We start from the raw sequence: 23,629 nt of genomic DNA, 5'->3' as shown, positions 1-23,629 counted from the left end.
TCTATGAAATTAAATATATGTAAAATCAGAGCATTGATGAGCAATTTTTTAATCAATCAGATTTTTTGTTTGATAAATGTCGATTAATGGAATGGAACATTTAATTAGAATAATTTGCAGTAATACTTGCAAACCAATTGTAAAGTATAATAAAATGTTTGTACTGAAACATTAGTTCACAACTCGAATCATGTATTAAAAAACATTACATCAAAGCATAGCCAATGACGGTGTATTTTATGTGCTATTTTAAATCACGACATTCTTCAACCTCGCCGATCCAAGACAATGGACATATTCAAAACCCTCCGGGAAAATTTAGGATTACTACGAGAGTGTGGAACCAGGCCTGGCCGCCGTCCGTAACGGGCAAGCCTGGGGATTGTTGTACTTCAACAGCAATTACTCGAAAGAGCTCACTGCCCGGGTCATACTCGGAGTGGACGCCGACGAGTACACGTTGGAACATTCGGAAATCAAGGCTTGGCTGGACATGTCCAGTGAGTGAACGTCGAAAAAGACGAGCACGACCGCGTTTTCCCACCCGTTTTAGAATTCACACGGTTGTTGTGTTTCGTGTCTGAGCACTCGCACGTTTTCTTGCACTTTTTCAGGACTATTACGAGACGCCTGAAAGCGCTATCGAGGCAGTGAAGGTGGGCGACGCCTGGGGAGCGATTTACTTCACCGATAACTTCACGGACGCTCTCGTCGCCAGGATGGCCCTCGGAAGGGATTCGGACGACGAGACTCTCGATCAAAGCGAGCTGCGAGTTTGGCTCGATATGTCAAGTAAGACCACCGAGTGGTATTGTGCTTCGTCCGCATGCCAATGCACTTAGTCCGTTTATCTAAAACCTTAACAAAATCTGGAATTTAACGTTTTACACTATTGCGATTTCAGACCAGCAAATCGGTTTAATGCTGAACAGGGATTTGCAAGTCGCCTACCGGGATTTCGCCCAGAGCCTCCTCGAGACATGCGGTAATAATCCCAAACTGGCAGACATTCCCATCCAGGTTGGTGTTCACATTCTTCCTCCTATTTCATATAAAAAATCAGGGTTTTAATATAAAACATCTTTTCACAGTTTCGAGAACCCATCTATGGAAGCAATAACCCTAGTTTCACGGATTTTGTGGCGCCAGGGGTTATATTAACGTAAGTAACTCCAATTCAGATAAATCAATACTTTTGAATCAATTGAATTACAGAAATAAAGCTCGTCGTTTATTTAAAAAGTAATTCTCTTCGGGGCTTTTTTCTAAAGGTTTATATACAACCTAATGGTACGGTCATTCGATAATTTGTTAAAGATGGAAAGAATCGATTTGTGTTGAGAGATCAAAATGCGTTTTTAGTTAATGTATAAAATTCCTTACATTTCTTAATTTTCATCATGAAATTGGAAATAAATGATTTGATACAGTAAAGCCGGGAAAACACTTACCCGATGCAACGCCATGCGACGCTACCCGATGCTACCCGACGGCTGCCACGTTTTGGTAGGGTGTGCACTTTTAGTCTATGCGACGTCAAGCGCACGTACAATCACACAGCGTGTATCACAATAATCACTATCACAATTGCTACGCTCTTTTGTTTTTAATGCACTATTTTGAGCAAAACCTTGTAATAAATTGTTAGTTAAATTTTATGAGCACAACCATGCAATAAATTGTTTGTTAAACTTAATTGTTCCAAATAAAGTTATTCCGGTATTTTTATAAATTTTCTGCCTAATTGTCATAATTAAATAATTTTTATAAAAACTTATGAATTTTTGATCTCGTTTAATTTGGTTGACATTAAAATGATGTCAATGTTGTAATCAATGTAAACAAAATTACATATACTTAGTTTGAAATAAACTTAAAAAAATTAGTGTTCTGTTCTGAAGCTACTCGACGAAAATTGTGTAATTTTATGAGCAAAACCATGAAATAAATTGTTAGTTAAATTCATTATATCAAAAAATGGTATTCCGGTGTTTTGATCAATTTTCTACCAAACCGTTTTTTTAAAATAAAAACTATTGAATTTTTGAACTCGGTTAATTTGGTTTACATTAAAATAAGGTATGTTGTAATTAATATAACGGCAATAATACACGTAGTTTGAATAAAAGTATAAGTGTCCGGTTCTTTTGTCTTCGACTGTACTCGATGCGACCCGACGAAAATCTGGACAGTGGGGATCGCTTAGCGTAGAGTAGGGTAGTGTAGCAAGGCATCGGGCAGATGTGCACGAGGGTATTACAATCTTATGGAAAAATGACTTTGGATTTGCGTCGGGTAGCGTCGCAAGTCCTTGCATTGGGTGTGTTCCCGGCTTAAGGCTTATAATTGAATGATTACTGTTTTTTCAATGAAAAATGAGACAGGAATAATATGAATGTTTATTTTTATAAACCTTAAGTCCTTAACTGGGATTGGGTTTAATTAATGGATAATGAATGGCATATCGCAGTTCGTTTTTTCTTAAAAAGCATTTTTTAATGAATTTTTACATCTAGTTTATTAGTTACAAAACGACTGTTGCAATAACTGTGATAGCCCTACATTATTTAAAACAATTTTTTTTCTAAGAAGTTAACTTGTTCAAAATGTTTTTATTGAAACGAAAAATGATATTTCAGAATTGTTTTCTTCTTGGCCGTGGCTCTTACTTCTTCGGCGCTCATCATCGAAAGGATGGAGGGTCTCCTGGACAGGAGTTGGGTCGCCGGGGTGCTGCCGCACGAGATACTTTTCTCCCATGTCATCACGCAGTTCGTGGTGATGTGCGGGCAGACGGCTCTCGTCCTCATCTTTATGATACTCGTTTTCAAAGTAGAATGCAAGGGCGATATTTTCCTCGTCATCATACTCACCATCCTGCAAGGGCTGTGTGGAATGTGTTTCGGTAAGTCGAGTCTCGTTGGCCTTTTTCCAGCCGCTTTAATAAATTTGTTTTTGTTCAAAGGGTTTGTAATATCTGCCATATGTGAGCTTGAAAGAAACGCAATTCAACTCGCCTTGGGTAGCTTTTATCCTACACTTCTGCTCAGTGGTAAGTAGTATGACTTGTTTACTTTTGTCACAATAATGAGAACCTATATGTTAATTATGATTGAAAAATATTCAATTATAGATTTATTGAATTCACCATACTTTATGTACATTTGTTGGTAATGAACATTCATCGAGAGTAATAAAATTTGTCTTTGGCTAGTCTATCCTTCATAACTTTTTCCATCTTATTTTGTACATTTCAACTGGACCTTATCATTTTCCTTGAGTACGGTAAATTAGTAGTGGTCAGGTCAACTGTACTATCAGTTTGTAATTTAGTATACATTTCAATTAATTATTCTTTTTATGTAAGGTCTTGGTTGAGATGAAAAAGCTAGTGTCAAGAGCGGGATTCGAGCCCACGATCTTCAGAAATAATTAATATGGTCAATTAGGCCACTAAACCGAAAATGTATTAATATTTATAATAACTTAAATACCACAAAAGCTGTTATACAAGCATTTAAGTTTCTGATAGTATAGAGTAAAAAAATGAATTAATGTAAAAGTAAAAATAAGTATCTTGTGTTAAAAAATAAGAACAAATAACCAAATCTCACCTAGATGGCAAAACTTTTTCAGCCGGGGGATTTTTCTCTTTTATTACCTGTTTAATGTATACAGGGTGACTGGCAATAAGTGTCGAAAATTTCCGGAGGTGTTTTTACTCACCATATGCAACAAAAAAGCTTCCTTTAAACCTGTCCAAATCTCAATGGTAAAGAAGTAATTTCAGGTTTTTTCAATTTTTTTATTTTTCGATTTAGGTCCACTAAATTGCTTATAAACTTCAGGATAACTGATTATAAAAAAATCTGGCTGGTGCCACCTGAAAGAACGTTAAATTTGTAAGAAATCTCATTTACATTGCAGAATTGATGGAAAAGTTCTGCACGAAACATTCAGAAAAAACAAAAACGTTGAAATTTGGAATTTTTGGAAAAATGTTGGATTGTTAACTGTTAACAACTACAAACTCCTGGAGCTTTGCAAATTCCGTCAAAAGTTCCCCATTCCATTAGCTTCCAACGATAAACCCAACATTTTGGATTGCGCTTTTGGAAGGCCCAAAAATGTTTGATTTAAAAAAACAACTTGTTTCGATGAAAAAGGCATACTCACATTTTTCCAGGAGATCCGCCTGGCTCTTGAGTTTCGCGTCAGTTTTTTATAGTTCGATGCAATCAGTTTGCATTATGTTATCAGGTGACAACATCCTCATGTTGGTGATTTCAAATATGTCTTTGTTTCCTAATGAACATCTTGCTGGTATGCATTACATTACTTCATCAGGGAGAGAATACCATGCTCGTTTTCCAAATCGAGACCTTCCAGCAGATCGCAACTTCCAACGACTTTATCAGAGGCTGAGGGTTGAGAAGCGATACGATTTTTTCCTCTTCCTTACTGGTGGTCATTTCGATCCAAACTTTGCACCCTCGTAAAATGGTGAGGGTACAACCTGAGGATGTTATCATCTGACAACTTAAAGTAAACTGATTGAATCGAACTATAAAGAACACTAAATTCAAGAGCCAGACGGATTTTCTGGAAAAATTGAGCATGCCCCTCTTTAATCGAAACAGGTTTTTTAAAAAAAAATCCAAAATTTTTGGTCCTTCCAAATCAAAAGCGCAATCCAAAAGTTGGGTATACTCTTGGAGGCTAATGGAATACGGAACATAACAATTTCCAAAAAAAGTCTAAATTTCAACATTTATGTTTTTCTGATTTTTTCTTTCAGAACTGCAAATTTAACGTTCTTTAAGGTGGCACAAACCAGATTTTTCTACAATCAGTAATTCTGAAGATTATAAACAATTTAAGGGAACTAGGTCGAAAAAAAGAACTAAATCCTGAAATTACTTCCTTATCGTTGAGATTTGGACAAGGGTTTATAGGATAGTTTTTTTGTGGCAGATGGTGAGTAGAAACACCTCCTGAAATTTTCGACACTTATCATCACCCTGTATATTGATGTAGGATATTTTTCCACATTAATTTTCCACATTTTTTAATGAATAATAATTACCCTATTTGTAAGAGGCTTTGAATACTTTACTACACTTCCACACATATGATTATTATGTTGTATTCACTTTTAGGTCCTTGTAGCATAAGATTAACCTATTAGATGTCCAAAAAAAGTTTTTTTTTTGTTGACTGCACTTGTTTAAGTAGTTATTAATTCACAGAAAGATTAGGCCTAATAGCTGGAGTTCTCAATGAAAGTAACAAATTTTAATTTTGGCTGGTCAATTTTAAGCCTATCAATTGGACTTTTTGCATTAGGATTTCGTTTTTTCTATATATTGTTTTACAAATTAAATAATCACTATTGCTAAGTTTTGTGATACTATAAAGGACAATAAAGAGATTAGCAGGGTAGTAGTGGACAGTACGATTTTATTCATATTTATAGACAGATAGGAAATTCTAACACATTACAACCGTCCTGAAGAAAAGTAGTATAAATCGGTAGTTATCATGACAAATTATTCCGTTCTCACGTAAGAATCTGAAACATAACAGAAAGTTAACGTTAACGATTGAAAATTTCAGGTGTTATCTGGCCAGTAGAAGGGATGCCGATCGTGCTGAGATACATCAGCGCGTGTTTGCCTCTGACGATGGCGACGACATCACTTCGGTCAATGCTGACGAGAGGATGGTCGATCGACGAGCCGGACGTCTACCTGGGCTTCATCTCCACCGGGCTATGGATCATCGGCTTCCTCACAATATCCATACTCGTGCTCAAGTTCAAGAGGGGTTGAGCGGCGACCCGCGGTTGCCGATGGTCAGGAAAGGGACTAGTCCACAACGCACCATCCCTTTTTGCCACCATTCTATTGTATATATTGTAAAGAGTGTCATATGGGGATAATTTATTATCGAAGCAGGACATGACAACTGTCAGGTTTTTCTCTTAGTCCGGCCCTGCCAACTTTTATCCATCAACTTTGTGAGGTACTTAGCTCAAATCAAAAAATGTGATACGCTCATTTCAATCATTTTCTCTCGGGGGAATTTTGTTGTTTACCTTAAAACCTGTTTTGTACACGTTTTTACGTTTGTAAATTTTTGGCTGGGCAGATGCAAATTATAAAATATATATTTCTTTGTACTATGTTTTTTTTAGTTTCTATTTTAATTGAATTAAGTAGGAAACGTTTAAAATAACAATTATAATATTAGCTTTTTTTAATTGACAAAGTCCTGATGCCTATTTATGTAAAATTGTAAATTAGGTTGTGTCTTTTTACATGAACATTTCACCCTTTTGCTTTACGTTTGAATTTCGTTCCCTGTCTTTTAAATTTTCGGTTTATTAAGAAGAAACTTAGATTTAATCTACTAACAAAGAAACGGAAACGATATTTGGATAAGGAGTAAACATTTAAATAGTAGATTAGTTACTCAGACCACTTTCTGAAAAGCAAGGAAAAATATTGCTCTATATTAGGAAAAGAAAATAATAAAACTTATTTTTGTAATCTTTATAAATATTTCATGTATATGAGGGACTGGTGTGCGCATGTAGTGTTATTTTTTGAAGAACATGAAATGACAGGGTAGACGGATGGGTTCATCAAGCGAAAAATTGCCTCAACTGTGATCGAAAGCTGGCGACTTGCTCACTACTTTAACATAATTTTGACCATTTTTCTCCTTGGCGGACAAATGATGTTTTAAATAGGATTTAAATTTAAGGTTTTTCTGTATTTATAATAACTGTAGTTGTAGAAAAGAATTCGAGTAAACGAAAAAAAAAAGAAAAAGGCACGACTAAAACATAAATTATGTTTCGTACCTTATAATTTTAATTGATAATATTGTATGTATCAATCATATTTTTGTTTTTCTTGTACCTATGTATTTTGTTAAATAAACAGACTTAGTTGAAAAACAACCAGTCCGAAAATTCTATTATTATTTTTTTTGTATATTAATTATGCAATTATAGATTTAAATAAATAAAATGAAAAAATAATTCTAAATGCAATTCTAATCCCAATGTGCTGTAGTAGAATAAATGTATCATTATGTGACAAATCTTTGTCATTATAGTGGTCTTTCTTTTTTCCACTGGTTTATGCTTTGTTATGTTGTTTCTATGTTCAAATGATTTACCTTAGGAAGTATATCAGGTTTCTAATTTTGTAAGAAGTAAATGCATAAATTTTATAATTTAATTATCTATATTTTATCTATATTAGTAAAGCTGTCATGTTAGAGAGTCACATCTATATTCCCCCTCACTCGCGAACCCCCTCTCATAGTTTATCTCATTGAGTGAGATAAACTTCAATCGTTCGCTCACTTACTTATTCATTTTCTCTTTCTCTAACTCTTTTTTTCTCAGTCTTTTTCGCTCTCTCTCCGTCTCACTCACCCATTCTCCTTCACTCACACCTCCTCTCTCCCTCTCTCTCTCTCTCTCTCTTTATCACTCTCTCTCATTCAAACACTTTCTCTTTTTTCTTACTCTCTTAGTCTCTCTCTCTCTCTCTTCCCCCTTCTCTCTCCCTCTCCGTCTCACCCACTTTCCTTCACTCACACCTTCCCTCTCTCTCATTCTATCACTCTCTCTCATTCACTCTCACTCAGACACTCTCTTTTTTCTTACTCTCTCTCTCTATCTCTATCTCTCCCTCTCTCTCTTCCCCCTTCTCTCTCCTTCTCCGTCTTACTGACCCACTTTCCTTCACTCACACCTTCCGTCTCTCTCATTCTATCACTCTCTCTCATTCACTCACTCAGACACTCTCTTTTTTATTACTCTTTCTCTCTCTCTTTCTCTCTCTCTCTCTCTTCCCTTTTTCTCTCCCTCTCTGTCTGACTCACCCACTTTCCTTCACTCTCACCTCCTCTCCCTCTCTTCATCACTCTCTTTCATTCACACACTCTTTTTTTTACTCTCTCTCTCTCTCTCTCTCCCCCCTTCTCATTCCCTCTCCGTCTCACTCACCCACTTTCCTTCACTCACACCTTCTCTCTCTCACTCTATCACTCTCTCTCATTCACTCACTCACACCCTCTCTTTCTTTCTTACTCTCTTTCTTCCACTCACTCACTCTCTCTCTCTCTCGCTTTTTCTTTCTTTCCTCTTTCTATCTATAATCTATTAACATCTGTCGTGGTGTGTGCATGTTTGTGTTAAATTTTACATTCTTAAATTACCTGTTTCATGTCTCACATATCTTGGTCTTTATTGTCCGGAGACTTTTCGAGTTCACTGATGCCAGGAACTAAAGTCACCACGTTCCTGACAGATTTATCCATGTTAGACTGTGACATGAGGTTCGTCTTTAGCGAAGTGGCATGCGACTCGTTCATCGGGCACCCCCTCTTGGATTTCTGAGGATAAACGGTGTTTTTTTCAGAAAAATTCAACCAACTTTTTAAAGGGACTCACCAGATTGTAATATTTGTTCTTGAATTCATCCAGTTCCTTTTTTGTCTTTTCGATTATGTATTTGTACTCTTCTATTTCGCCCTGGTAAGCCGAGAGTTCCGCTGAAAATAGCTGAAAACGGTTCGTTAGAGTTGGAATTTGGATGGGTTTCTCTCCTAACCTTGTTTTCGTTGATCTTCTCCCTAAGGGCTCGCCTTGTAAGCTCCAAAGTTTGGCTGACTTCAGGCCCGGGCAGAGTTTCCATGTATTTCTTAAGATTGGCATACATGACTTCGAGGTTTCTGAACTTCTCCACTTGCAAGGCCTTTCGCTCCGTCTCCCTGAAAAGTTTCTTCTGGGTCATACGCAGTTTGTCTATTAGGTCTTTTTTCTCCGGGTCAGACCCCTGCAACATACATTTTTGGGAGTAAAAATATTTCAACAGGTTATTCAAGCAGGTTATGCATTTATAATGGCTTTGTTAAAAAAAAAGTATACAGTGGTTAGATTTCAATATTTCAATTCAATTTGTTTATTGCCAATCTGTAAATGAAACTCGCAATTTTTTTTAATTTTTGTCATTAAATCCATTATGTTTAATGGTCTGATTGACCGATTTACTTCTTTCAATTAATTATTCTTTTTATGTAAGGTCTTGGTCGAAATGAATAAGTAGTGCCACGAGCGGGATTCGAACCCGCAACCTTCGGCTTCATATGGCTCCGTGAATCGAATCCTGTTTACACAACATTTGAAAAAATGGCAAAAAGGAGGGAAAATTCGAAAGGTTGTAGATTGAGATGGGGAGTTGGTGTCCGAGTGGATCGAAATCACGATAGTCACTTGAGCAGTGGTTAGAGCAGCGGCAGTATTGAACCGAAGGTCGTGGGTTCCAATCCCACTCGTGACACTAACTTTTTCATCTCAACCAAAACCTTACATAAAAAGAATAATACTTGTGGTCTATGTTTAATTCGATACAAAATTACATTGAAAAATGAAATTATGTACAATTAAAAATACGAGTGGAGAAACTACCCATTGGCCGTACTAATAATACTAATATAATGATACTATGATGTTGTTTATTTATCTAAAACTTGTGTCACTGCCAGTGACACTCGATAAGCGATCCTGTGTCCATCACATCTTTTGCGTAAAGTAATTCATAGGGAGACAGACCCCCCCCCCCTATACCGACGGACCACGGCCACTAAATTAGTTCCTATGGTTTGTAAATTTAGGGGCTCTTACGGCACTTAACAGCTTCTTTCAGTCTTGTCCTAAAAGGGGAGGTCCAAGGAAGGAAGGGAAACCTTTTTCTGGTGGGTTTTGACTGTGGTTGTGAATGAGAAGATAAGGGTTAAGTAAAACTGATCCTGGTTCATCAAAAATAATCAGAGATTGCATGTTAATGGTGGTGAAGGAGTATTAGACTCTTATTACAGAAGAATCGCGTCTTTTTAGCCGTTGAATTTCTTTGTGTGTGATTCTCCTCTAATGTTGGCTGTTTACCGTTACAAAGGAGAGCACACACTCTTTTTCGTTCTAGTACAATTTTCGGTCCAATAGTACTTTGCGCAATTGACCCACCGAGGTGAATGATTCCAATACAAATGTCCATAATTTTCACAGCGCTTGTGCGAAATTTGATTATTTTATACGTTTCTTCCTAGCGTAATCGACTAGCGTACAAAGTTCTCATAAGATATCCTTGATTATTTTTGATGAATATTTTTTTAATCCATTTAAGTTTTAGTGGCCAATTGATCAAGTTACTTCTTTCAATTAATTATTCTTTTTATGTTAAGGGCTTGGTTGATATAAAAAAGTCAGGGTCACGAGCGGGATTCGAACCTACAACCTTCGGCTATATACGCCTCTGCTCTACCACTTGAGCTATCGTGACCTCGATCCACTCGGATACTAACCTCCATCTCAACCTACAACCGTTCGAATTTTCCCTCTTTTTGCCATTTTCTATGCCTTGATTACACGACATTTGAAATTGGCAAAAAGGAGGGAAAATTCGAAAGGTTGGTTGAGATGGAGAGTTGGTGTCCTAGAAGAAGTCACGATAGCTCAAGTTGTAGAGAGCAGCGGCGTATTTAGCCGAAGGTCGTGGGTTCGAATCCCGCTCGTGACACTGACTTTTTATCTCAACCATGCCCTTACCTAAAAAGAATAATTTTTTTAAATGTTAAATTCACAATTAAGCCAAAAGCTTTGCTGTTATTAACAGGTTAACATGCTTTTATCTAAATTAGGATTTTTTCACTATCACAAGAAAGGTTTGGTAGTCTGAAATTTTAAGGGTAATTTAAAACACTTGGTAACGTTATTAGTATATTAAATAGTTAGCATAGCGATATAAATAATAAATTTATTATTTTACCTCCAACAGTCTCCAGCGATGGTAATTGATCGGAGTTTCCATTTCTTCTTGGAGGGCCTGCGATTTTTGCCTTTCCTCTGCTAGATCCTTATTCAAATGGTAGATTTCATGTCTTAGGTCGGCCATGTTTTCAAAAGCTTTCATAATAATCGCTTTTTCCGTCCTTGTAAAAGAACAGAAACAAAAGTTATAAAAAGAACTCGAAAAACAATTTCGTTTAGGTTGGTTGAATGAGCTAGCTAAACCGTTAACAGATTACATGTTAAGAAAATTATTTTTGTGCAAACTATTGATCGTTTAAACAAGGTTTTCATTCAATCAAAACATTTTTATGTATCAGGAGGACCGCATTGACGGAGAGTAGAGGGCGTGAACCTCTCGGCTGATCCCCGACCGCGCGGTCCGCGTTCGATTCCCCGTCTTCCTATACGTTTTTTTTGTAACAATCGCCAAATTTTGGCTAATGTGGAAAACCTAAACCTGCTAAGAAAAATGGTTAGGCAACTGTAATAGTTATTACAGTTACAAAAATAATATGAACGGGATTAGTCATTTAACAATACCTTAATTTTTTGACTTCCAATTTAAGAAGTCTGATGTCATCCAGCCGGTAATTATACTGGATTTCGCCCTGCTTCAAGATCTTGTTCATCAAAGCTATCTTTTCGTATAGGAGACTCAACTCGACCGTCCTGCGGTCAAGCTGGGTATTGAGCATACAGTAATTCCTGGATAGCTTCAATTTTTATAATTAGTCGTTGCATTAGAGACTATAAATCGTATTTTCTTACCTGATCCAATTTCTTGGCCTGGGAATTGATTTCGCTTCTGTTTATACTCGCCTGCCTTTCCATGCTGACCTTCTCGACCTCCTGCTGTTCGATGACCGTGCAGGCGAATTTGATTTTCTCTTTACAAGTTTTTAGATGAGATGAGATGCTGTTCTTTTCAGTTCGCAGTCGCTTGGAACCTACAAGAAGTGCGGAAATTTATTTTATAGAAGGAACATAATCTACCTGGTCAGGGCTAGGCCGAACCATAAATCATTATCATTATCGAAAAATGGCAAAAAGGAGATAAAATTCGAAAGGTTGGGTTTAGATGGGAAGTTAGTGTCCGAGTGATCGAAGTCACGATAGCTCAAGTGGTAGAACAGCGGCGTATTTAGCCGAAGGTCGTGGGTTCGAATCCCGCTCGTGACACTGACTTTTTTATCTCAACCAATACCTTATATAAAGATTAATTAATTGAAAGATGTTATTTGGTCTATCGGACCACGAAATCTTATACAAAACTGTATAGTTGGTAAAATTAGCCTAGAAGTTAAATTATGATAGTTTATGATATTTGTTAGTTAGGAAACAATAAGTGTATCCATAGTTTGCACTAAAATGCAATGTATGCATTATAAAAATGTGTTCTCTCATATGCTGATCTTAGCCAATTCATTATTTTTCATTCAAATTTTTATATTTGTCAAAAATAGACAATTTTAACAACAAACGAAAATGAAAACGAACCGATTTCTTCCCTGGTCAACAGTTCGTCTTTAACGTGTATATCTTCTTTGAGTTGTTCAATCTGGTGTGTGACGACTTTCATTTTCGTCTTCAAATCTGTGAACAGGTGCTAAAAAAAAACTACGTCATTTTCAATTTAAAAAGGATAGGAATTATTTACAGTACCCTTTGCTCCTCAAGCTTAGAGTAGAGAAGGCTTTTCTCTGCTTTGAGCGCTTCCATGTTGTTCTTCTCTCGCTTCAGCTCAAGCTCTTTCTTGGCCAATTCCTTCTTGTGATTAAACATTTGAATCTTGAATTGCCTGGCCTCTTCCAGAGTGTCCGAAATCTTCTTAGTCAGAATAGACTTTTCCAGCACCAGCCTGGAATAGGAATTATGAAAACATACTGGTAAAAAAAAATCACTTAATTCAAAAGTTAAAAGAAAATTTAGGATTGAATTTCATCAAGCTTTCTAGGCAACTGCATGTTGTTGCTGAAAAAATGAACCAACTTGTTTTTTTGCTTGGTTAAGTTATCGATTGTCTTTTTCTGGACTCGTATTTCTTCCCTCATCGCCATCCCGTCCAGTTCCATGGAGCGTAACGCCACTGTCTGCGTTTTGATCTGTTTCATGTTGGTTTTTTGCAAATCTGTAAATTAGAACTCATTGTACTTTTAGTTATAGCATTTTTAGTTTAGTAGTTTGTCTAACTTGTAGCGTTTAGGATGTGTTTCATGAGCGTGGTTCTTTCTTGTAGCATAGAATGAATCTTTTTGTTCAGTTCTGTGATCTCTTTCTCTTTATTGGTTACTTCTCTCGTTCTTAGCCTGTATTCTGCCTCGAGGTCTTTAAACCTGGAGCCTATGCTCACGTTATCGACATCTGTGGTTAAGGCCTTTTTTGTGAATTTGTCTTGCATGCCCTTCGTCTTTTTAACTTCCGTCCTAAGCTTGCTCAACTCGGTATCGTGCACCTTTAGGAGAAGTATTCACTTTATTTTAGCCTCCGAGTGTCTGTTAACCTTTCCTCGTCCCATACATACAACAATATCCTTGAAGCATCACCTTAAACTGTTTCCCCATCATTTCGACCTCGTCCTCCGCTTGGTACAGCTTGGTCTTCAACGTGTACACCTGCTCGTTCAGATAGGTCTCCTTGAGGCGATAGTCGTCATTGATGGACTGCAACTCGTTTATGCTCAGCTGAAAAGGAAAGAACCAAACTTCAAATCAAGTGAAACAGACAAAAACAATACTGTTAAATACTGACAGTCAACTGCTGGTTCTTTTGTTTCTGTGCCTCCATTGCCGAGTTGGCAGCATCCATTTTCGAAGCGATAACCGCCAAGTTCTTCCCAGTCTGCTCTAACTTGGACCTGACGTCGACCAATTCTTTATCGCTCGCCTCGACGAGCTGTTCAAGCCTGGCGACTTCCCCTATTTTCGTCTGACAACAATAAAAAGTCAAGATCGCGCCGCATTGTATTTAACTTCATGGTAGCTTACGCTTAGTTGGACTCTAACGGATTCGAGCTGCGAACTGGCGTTTTTGTACATATTCATATATTCTTCCTTTTCCATTTTGATTTTTTCTGCGGCTTCTGTCGCTTCGGTTAGCAAGCCCTTCATCCTTTGCCTCTCCTTTCTCATCGTCTCTTTGTTTTTTGCCACAGCAGCTAAACTGGAACAAAAACGGAAAGAATATAAAATTATTGGCTTATAGCTAAAACATAATTTCATAAATCCTAAACCTTCTATAATTGCAGTAAAAAAATAATCTTCTCAGTTAAAATAATCAAATTATTATGTAACGTGTTTTGTTTATATGCGAATCGTTATTATAAAAAAAATATGTATGCAAAGTTATGTTAAAAACTACACATATTTTTGATTTACATGACAACTTACTCAGTATCAAAGTCTTCTTCATCACGGTTCCTTTTATTGATGTCGTCTTCCAGTTTGTCGATCTGTTTTCTCAAAAATTCTATTGTCTCCTGGTGATCCTGTTCTCGGATATGAGCGGCATCCAGCTGCCTCTTTAGATCGATTATCTCCTGAAAAAATAAATGTCAGGTCGATCCACTAATCAAAGGCGGGTTACGAACGGATTTTTTAAGCCTTTCTGTCGTTTTGTCATCCTGCACCGCCGGCATGCTCGACATCTGCTCGGTCTGTCTGAAGAGCTGCGCGTCTTTCGACTTGATCCTTTCGTCTCGTTCGGCTATGTGCTTCCTGTAATCGCCTAGCATGGCCCACATTTTTTCCATAACCTCGATTAAAGCCTGATTTTTGGACGGATTGACGATCAACTCTTTGAGCCCCTGGAAACGTGAAAGATCGTCACGAAAAATGTCGACTGGAAGAAAATGTTTCAGGAACTCACGGCTTCATACGCGTCCATGAGAATTTCTTCGAAATCAACGATGCTGCCTGCGTGATCATCGGTTTTCAGCTCTCTCTTCTTGTCTGAATCATCGGAACCCTAAAAATTTTACTAGTTAAAAGCCTATATTTGTATAACTCTTGTAATTTATAAGTTTGGAATTTTATATTTAGCCTATCAAAAGACCTTAGTAATTCAGTACTAATACAAAGGATAAATCTATAAAATTACAAAATTATACAAAAAAATAATATAGTGCTGACTGAATGTTAACTTCATTATAGTAAAAATAAGTAAAAAAGAACCCCCTTCATAATCACAGCATTAAAAATAAACATTATTATGAGAACCGGAGACTAATTGTTGTCTAAAGTATGTCAATCATGAAAAAGCAAATAGATTTCATTGACCTGCATTCAGACTCAATCTAAGCCAGGTGATTGAGCTTTATAGATGTGGTGATAGTACGTTGGGACAATGTGAAGTTAGTGAATAGTAGTTGACTCTTGTCATCCTCAACATTTTGATCATTCATTTACGTTTTAGTGGTCAACTGACCAAGTTTACATCTTTCAATTAATTATTCTTTCCATCTAAGGTCATGGTTAAGATATAAAATTTGACATTTGAAAATGGCAAAATGAGGGAAGGTTCGAACGGTTGTAGGTTGAGATGGAAAGTTGGTGTCCGAGAGGATCGAAGTCACGATGGCTCAAGTGGTAGAGTAGCGCCGTATGTAGCCGAAGGTCGTGGGTTCGAATCCTGCTCGTGCTCGAGACACTGACTTTTTTATTTCAACTAAGACCTTATTTTGATCATTCTTGATTCATCTGATCCAACATTCACCTAGTTTGTCTCTTTTTCAACTGTTACCAAATTCAATGAAGATGGCACAATTCCGGTTTAAAATTAGTTGGAGGATCAGCATTATCGATTTTCGTCTATGTTGGACTTTACACCTGAGTTAAATTTATTGATGTATGTTGTATTGTTTATGTATTTTTCAATTCCTGTTACATAATATTAACTATATGATCGAAAGATATGTATATTTCAAAGGGAAAAGTCCCACATTATATTTCCCCATAAAAAGGTAGTCAGTATGACAAATATTTCCGTACAATACGCCTACTGGTGTTATCGTAAAAATAATTGAAATATACGTCAAAAATGTCTTAACGCACAACAAACCAACAGTAAAATCCATCATCAGTAAAAATTATTTTTATAAGCTTTATATATTAGTGGAAAACGTGACATAATAAATCACGTTTTGTTTAACAGTACGTTCAACCGGGAACGTATAGGAAAATATAGGAAAAATATCATCAGTATGTTTAATAAGTCGTACATGAAGAGTCAGGCACAAAATCGAATTGAATAAAGCTGAGAGAGTTGTGATTCACACTTAATAAAATTGGTCAACGTGCAAGCTTCAGAATAAATGAGTAAAAACGGTGTTGCTGTTCAGTAGTGAATATGTAGGCGACAATCGAAGGGAAGAAGCTCAAATGCGTTGAAAGTACCCTGAACAGATTTTGTCTTTCCGAGTAAGAATAACACACGAGTATTGCCGTTGCTCCGAGAAAATAAACGAGCATAAAATTTACCCTAGTGGGAAGAACGCTGTATTGGAGAGCCACGTCTTTAATTCCCGTATTATTATTTCATTTATGATTGAAAATAAACTTGGGATAACTCGAAAAGAAGTAAGCACACTAGCGAGAGGTCAGTGCCCACCTAAGACCTAGTTACCCTAGTTAATTATATGCATTGTAATCAAAAAATTCTTTATCCTATCACCTTATTCCTTCTGTGCCCAGCAGATCCATAGATCACCTCACTATCTTTTTTCCTATCCCCCTGTCTTCAATTTGTTTCATGTAGCGACTTCAACGCGAAATATCCTCAATGGGTTGTCGGGCGCCTAATCCTCGTGGTTGAGCTCAATACAGTGCCATATTCCAACATGCCCACTTCTTCACAAAAACGTCCTGATAACCTCGACTACGTCGTTATTTGTGAAGAATCTAACAGACATTTTTTACGAGGGTTCGCAACAGCAGAGGTTATATAAACCCTCAGGGTGCCGGTGTTTTTGAAAAAAAAAGCCCATTTGTAAGTATGTCCAGCGGCCCTGCATTCGAACCCGGAACCTTTACCTTATAGTGATGAGCGCCGTGTCAACGCACCGTTACGGCCACCGTCGCTCCAAAGCAGATATTCTTGTATTCCGGTTTCTTCCCTAAAAAAAGCTTCCTCTCATTCCTAAGTTGCTCCTAAGTTGCCGCTAAGTTAGGAATTTGTTAGCAGCATTATCGAAAACATTTTTGATTTCGTATTGTTGGCTCAAACCATATACATATAATGTAGGAAAATCGTTCCGATTTTTTTTTTTGCCAATGGTGCAAGAAACTAACTCTTTTTTCACTCTTGAACACCGTCGAAGTTGAAATTGATACTAACTAAAAGTTCTTCAAATATCGTGAGATGCGGTCTCACGATATCTGAATAACTATCGATTAACGGTCACTAATCTCTACACACAACTAACTAAAAGGGAAAATGATACTTTCAAAAAAGTAAAAGAGGCTGAAATAACAACAGATCTCTATATAAAGAACAGACGAACATCGACATGTTTGCAGATTGCCGGAGGAAACGAGAGCTATGACAACGAAGATCGTTAGAAACAAAGAAAATTAAACGGATTCAGGTGACAGAAGAAGGAACTACAGTTTTGAACGGGAAAATGCCGATTACGGCAAAATATCGCATTAAAGGCAACGAGAGCGGACGTAGGAAAGAAATCTTAAATTCAAAAACAAAATAAAAAGCAGATAATATTCTTCAAATAAAAATGTTAACAATTTCGATCTATGTACATCTGTACTGTAAATTCTATAATCAAGCGTGTCTTCGGTTTTCTTTAGACATTTATTTTTAATAAATTAAACTAATAAATTCGTATCAATACAAAATATAGTTCGATTATCCCTGGACCCCATCATCATTACCCCGGGTAATGCAGGTTATACCATATATAATAGTATGTAAAGTTCAAAGTAACAAAGTTGTACTAAGTACATAGTAAAATAGTAATATAATAATATGTATTATAATTATTTAAAACTTAAAATTTTTTTGTTAAAGTTTTGAGTGAGAAGTATCTATGTTATACTAACGAAAGTACATTGTACTGATTGTGAGTAATATGTGTTATAAATTTATATAACTTTGTTACTTGATATAAATCCTATAATAATTCTGTTATAAATTTTTCGCACTATCAGATGCGGTAGTTTTCTTTTTCTGCCCAGGAGTAGCTAAGTAGGGCCGATAATGATCGAACAAACATCTGACATTAGGGGGTATTCACGATCTTTGAGTTAACCCTGTTAAGTCTGTTAGGTCCTGTTAGATCGAGAAAAATGATGACGTAGACTTCTTAGAATCGGGTAGTTAACATTGCTCGATCTAACAGGCCAGGGCCAATGTTAGATGGTAGGTCGAAAATGTAGTCACTTTGCTAGCCGTTAGGGCGTTGGTAGCCAACATGGCAGCCCTGAATTTAACAGCTGTTTTCTGTTTATATGTATTTTTATTCTTAAATACGCATTAATTAAATCAGACCATTACATTTCTTTTTAATTTCTGATCTGTCCTTATACTCTCATTCATAATAGATACATCCCCTATGCTATAAAGTTGCAGGCTGTTAGACGTTAGGATACAGGTTAGGTATGTCGGCACGAATTGAAGAGTGTCATTTGTTAGTACTTTTCGAGTGCATAGGTAGCATTTTGAATGACAATTTTGATTAATTTTCCTTTTTTATTAACTTCTGGCACCTTACAATTTAACTCAAAAGAAAACCAAAACAAACAACAGCAAGCCTTCAAGGACTGTTATAGCTTTATTTTTGGTTCTACCAACCGACACGCTTAGCATGCGTAAAAATTAACGTTTAACATGCTAAGATGGGGGCGTTCACGATCTTACCGGACATTTCTCTATTCGAATTAACACGAGTTAACATCTTACATATCGTGAATACCCCTATTATATTTTAAACTCATCTATTCCCTTGTTTATTTAGGCATTTAAAGTTGGGCTTACAGAGTCGGAGTCGAAACGTATGAAAGCCCTGTCGATGTCCATCTCGTCGTCGTCTCCGTCCGGGGGCATCGTCACCCCCGACATGTCCGTGGGCTGTTCCATCGGAGGCACGGTCGCCCTCGATTCCGTCGGCGACACCTCTGTCTCCTCCTCCACAGTCATCAATGACATGCTCATCATTTCGCTGCTGTCCGTCATTTTGTCTCAACTTGTTTAAAAAAAATTACAAATAATTCCGAATTCCAAAAACCGCGACCATGTGGGACGACTACTTTTGCTTTAATGCTCCCTTCCCAGCTGTTTGTTGGTTGAATTTAACTATTTTCTTTCCTCTTTTACACCAGGCGTTAGTATGTGAGTTTTTGGTGTATCGTAATGTACTAAATTGAAAAAAATCTATCGCCCTAGAAAAAATCTATCAATCTATCCACTGAATATAGAATTTAAAATTCGTTTTACTATTCATTATTTATAATAAATATACATTCTGAATGTTTGAAATAAGCGAAGTCAAATTTTAAAACATTTTTTTATATATTTAAAATAAGGTCGAGCTCTCTGAGCAGATTTTGACGTCAATATCGCACCATTTATATTAGTCTATACTAGAGTCTATATTAAATCAGAAGAAAATAGAAATACAGTTATACGATCTTTTTAGGTGTTTTTTTCAGGAATTTTTCAAAATATCCTTTTATTATATCCATATCGATTTCGGGGGCAACCGCCTCCCCTCTTCAGTCTGGTTTTAGAACCGCATGTACATACAAATACAGTTATTTTCCAACACTTGCAGTTGCTGCAGCACTCCAAGATTGAAGAGGAACGAATGGCACTATTATTTCGTTCTTTACATACAAATGTTACAACATCCCTGAAGATTTATTGTTACTAAAATTTTTGTGTCTATTTCATTCATCGCAAGAATTAAAATACTCGTTTGGTTTGAAAGACCGTTAAAGTTCTCGAAGTGACATCGTTTGTGTCCTTTGGTATATTCAATTAATCAAAATTGGGGTAAAACATGGACGATGGCAATGATGCATAAATTATTTCATCGTTTTAATAACGTTTTGTTTACTTATATCAAAATTCAAATGTTTACTTAGAAAAAGGACTTCTTCCTCTTAAAAGTTAATTTTTGTTATATTTTCAATATATTATTTAATCACAACTATGAAACATTAACGAATACACAGCAATGAGAACAATTAAGCATAAAACATTTTGGTTTAGAAATTGGCTGCAACAGGCTGGGAGGAGATAGAGTGTATATTTAAATGCTCGCCCAAGTTAAATTAGACGGTCAAACTAACTTGCTTTTGATAAAAATACAGGGTCAAGGAGAAGAGTTTAGAGGGCTCCAAGAAGTGGAGACTTTCATGAACTGTACAAATGCTTAAATTATACGGTTAACAACATGAATGAAAATTTCACTTCTGAAAGAGCTTAAGTTCGATGAGAAACATTGACTTTTAATTACAATCCCTGGTTGACAAAAAATATTTAAATGTTTCTTATGTATAAATAAAAGTGGAAATGTCTTCCACTTTCCACAGTGTCCCATACTAAAAAGCCTCAGAGAAAAAAAACTATCAAAGTTTTGAATTTAGCATTAAATTTCCATTATACTATTTTTGTCAGAAATAATTTTCAGTTATAACCTTAATAAATGCTGAAATTTGAAAAATCCCACAAATATTATACAAATATGGATAGACTACAAATTAAAAAAAAACAAAACATTTCTTCATAGTACATTTTATTACTTTGTACATTTAGTTTCTTCACATTTATATTTTCTTCTTTTCATTATTGTTAATATTTAGTAATTTTTTGTAGACTATTGCAGAAGGTCAGATAACCATGCCTTATGTGTATAGAAAATGATTTTATATTTAATAATTGTTTGCAAATAAAATTACTATCATTCTTTGGCATTGCTTCTGTTATTTTTAATGTTATTTTAAACACGTGCGAAATTTAATAACAAAAATGAAGAAACAGCGATGTATTTTTTGACTCTTGCGTATAACCGCAGTTCTCGTTATAAAGCAATTATACGAAGTTTTCAAATAATATTTTTGATTCGAACTGAAGAAGGGAATCTGGAGCCTTATTAAAAAAAATTATAATCTCTCGCAAACTTGTAATTAGCTCACTCCTTTTAACAGAAACAATTAAAGAAATAAGAATCTCTACATAAAGAAAGGAAAACTTCCCGGCTATGGTCGAGATAACCAGTGATTTTTCCATCAGTTTTTGTTATAATATGTAGTTATAAAGATATGTTAAACAAAACTTTGTCTTGCAAAAACCACACATTTTTGAGTCTTACAAAGCAGTGAAAAATATTAATTTCTCGGCAGTGGTCTTTCACCGATTTGTAGAAACTACATATTTATTTAGCGATATATACATTGATACATCAATATCTTTAATTGTTAGTTAATGTGTGGTGTTTTCTAGCGTGACGTAGGTTAGAAAAACATTTGCTTTATCGTACCAACGTTTCGATCTTTATTGAAATCATCTTCAGGGCTTGGGATTTATAAACATTGATTGAATTTTACAAATACATGTAGGATGTGAGTAAAAAAAATATGAATTTATACAATGTAGAAAATTTTAGATTAAAGGAAATTATACAATACTAGAAAATTTTAGGTTTAAAAAAAGAATGATTTTATACAATGCAAGAAAATTTTAGATTCCATCAGATATTCAATTCTTAGGACTTGTGTTTATTTTCCTCCATAAACAATGAAAAAAATTACTAGATTATGCTACCTCATTCAATGACTATCATATTACATAATATATGGTTCACATGAAAATATCTCTAACATACGTACATCAATTTATAATTTTCACATTGTAAAAAACATATTTCACGATAAACCATAAACGTGGTTATAATAAAAGTAAATTCATTTATTATTCAAACGTTTATTTAGATATGTGTGGTGTTTAGTGACCGTTAGCCATTGATTATTTGGAAATCGTGAGATGCGGTTAGGTGTGACGTACGTTTAGAAAAACATTTTCTTTATCATGCCAACGTTTCGATCTTTATTGAGATCTTCTTCAGGGCCTGGGATTTGTAAACATTTTTCGAATTTTACAAATACATGTAGGATGTGGAGAAAAATTATGAATTTATATAATGCTAGAAAATATTAGATTAAAAAATAATCTATACAATGCTAGATAATTTTAGATTATCAAAAATGAATTTATACAATGCTAGAAAATTTTAGATTAAAAAATGGATTTATACAATGCTAGAAAATTTTAGATTACAAAAAAATTTATACAATTCCAGAAAATTTTCGATTAAAAATTATACAGTGCTAGATATTTTAGATTAAAAAGGAATGAATGTATACAATGCTAGAAAGTTTTAGATTAAAAAAAATGTATACAATTCTAGAAAATTTTCGATTAAAAAAATTATACAGTGCTAGATATTTTAGATTAAAAAAGAATGAATGTATACAATGCTAGAAAGTTTTAGATTAAAAAAATTATACAATGCTACATAATTTTAGGTTAAAAAAATAAATTTATGCAATGCTAGAAAATTTTAGATAAAAAAAGAATGAATTTATACAACGCTAGAACATGTTAGATTAAAAACAAATTATACAATGCTAGAAAATTTTGGATTAAAAAATGAATTTATACAATGCTAGACAATTTTAAATTAAAAAAATTATACAATACTAGAAAATTTTAGGTTTAAAAAAAGAATGAATTCATACAATGCAAGAAAATTTTAGATTCCACCAGATATTCAATTAGATAATTAGCGAAAGGAAAAAAGGATAATTATCCCCGAGAGATATTGATAAATAATATAAACATAAAAAAATCAATGTCTTACTGGCATTCTCAACACGACCACACAAGAATGTACAATTACGCAGAAAACAATCACTTTGAGTATGTACAATTACTTTGATTGAATATAAAAATTTCTAGCATTGTATAAATTTATTTTTTTCACGTCCTCCATGTATTTGTACAATTGAAACAATGTTTATAAATCCCAGATCCTGAAGATGATCTCAATAAAGATCAAAACGTTGGCACGATAAAGAAAATGTTTTTCTAAAACCTACATCACACCAGACCCCAACTCACGATCTTCAAATAATCAATAACTTTAATACTAGATTTTCTAGAGGAAAACGTTTGCCTGATATTCACTAAAATAATCGAGTTGTTTTAAACAAAAAGTGGAATTTTACCTTTTTAATTCGTCTAAATCGACAAAAAAAACATACAAATATTTTAAAGAGTGTAAAGATTTCTTGTAGTAGTAAAACCCGGAAATGATAGTGATGTTCTTATATTATACGAATCTTCTAACTTAATTTTGACCTTACTTGAAATGTTTACGGATTTTGTTTTACGGCGCCGTAAGTATCGAATCGAGTGTGGCCTTAGGGGAGGAAGAAATGGCCTCGCAGATCTAATATTAAGGCAGCCCTCTTAGTCTTAGAATATTGCCTCCTACAAAATTAATTCAGTCCTATACCAATTCTGGCCCCTACTAAGATATAAATCCGTCCCAGGCGCCATAAATTCCCTGTTTTATTATTAATACTTCCTATTATGGTTTGCGGCCTTCGCGAAATCGATTCCGAAAAAGTCTTTTAGAAAAATGACATCAAAGAATTTTAAAATTATTTTAACACTGTATAACTTTGAAAAGTTCGTAATGGACTGATAAAATTCTTAGGAATTGTGTTTATTATCCTCCATAAACAG

General features: G+C 35.2%; 2 protein-coding genes across 5 annotated transcripts in view; one reads left to right on the top strand and one right to left on the bottom strand.

The window, feature by feature from the left end:
* The window catches only part of LOC106668230 (ABC transporter G family member 20), a 151,896-nt gene extending 144,912 nt beyond the window's left edge, over window positions 1–6,984 (top strand). For all 4 annotated transcript variants that reach the window (XM_014396770.2, XM_014396780.2, XM_024230275.1 and 1 more), the window contains 6 exons: window positions 615–792; window positions 905–1,020; window positions 1,092–1,162; window positions 2,640–2,905; window positions 2,966–3,052; window positions 5,617–6,984. In XM_014396770.2, coding sequence (XP_014252256.1) covers window positions 615–792; window positions 905–1,020; window positions 1,092–1,162; window positions 2,640–2,905; window positions 2,966–3,052; window positions 5,617–5,831 — 933 coding nt within the window. In that variant the 3' untranslated portion in view covers window positions 5,832–6,984. The remainder of the gene's footprint in view (window positions 1–614; window positions 793–904; window positions 1,021–1,091; window positions 1,163–2,639; window positions 2,906–2,965; window positions 3,053–5,616) is intronic.
* On the bottom strand, window positions 5,441–19,154 carry LOC106668224 (cilia- and flagella-associated protein 58-like). The gene is made up of 18 exons (XM_014396758.2): window positions 18,854–19,154; window positions 14,735–14,833; window positions 14,457–14,672; window positions 14,257–14,405; window positions 13,855–14,029; window positions 13,619–13,795; window positions 13,414–13,551; window positions 13,061–13,322; window positions 12,860–12,998; window positions 12,533–12,728; window positions 12,368–12,476; window positions 11,639–11,817; window positions 11,411–11,583; window positions 10,848–11,010; window positions 8,634–8,858; window positions 8,474–8,584; window positions 8,239–8,415; window positions 5,441–5,572 (listed from the first exon to the last, which is right to left on the bottom strand). Exons 1-17 carry the CDS (start codon window positions 19,049–19,051, stop codon window positions 8,251–8,253), a joined length of 2,874 nt encoding a protein of 957 aa, XP_014252244.1. The 5' UTR covers window positions 19,052–19,154; the 3' UTR covers window positions 5,441–5,572; window positions 8,239–8,250.
* Window positions 19,155–23,629: the final 4,475 nt, after the last annotated feature.

This window comes from Cimex lectularius, unplaced genomic scaffold, assembly GCF_000648675.2.
Source record: "Cimex lectularius strain Harlan isolate CLEC.00 unplaced genomic scaffold, Clec_2.1 scaffold2, whole genome shotgun sequence".
Taxonomy (NCBI): Eukaryota; Metazoa; Arthropoda; class Insecta; order Hemiptera; family Cimicidae; genus Cimex; species Cimex lectularius.
The sequence above is the reverse complement of the archived record's forward strand: the minus strand, read 5'-3'. Positions and strand labels throughout refer to the sequence as shown.

Excerpts from the sequence above, each read along its gene's own strand:
- LOC106668224 (XM_014396758.2), bottom strand. The coding sequence starts at position 19,051 with ATGACGGACAGCAGCGAAATGATGAGCATGTCATTGATGACTGTGGAG. Across the intron at positions 11,011-11,410 it reads TTGGAAGTCAAAAAATTAAG|GACGGAAAAAGCGATTATTA; the intron begins GTATTGTTAAAT and ends TTCTTTTACAAG. Across the intron at positions 8,859-10,847 it reads ATCGCTGGAGACTGTTGGAG|GGGTCTGACCCGGAGAAAAA; the intron begins GTAAAATAATAA and ends TGTATGTTGCAG.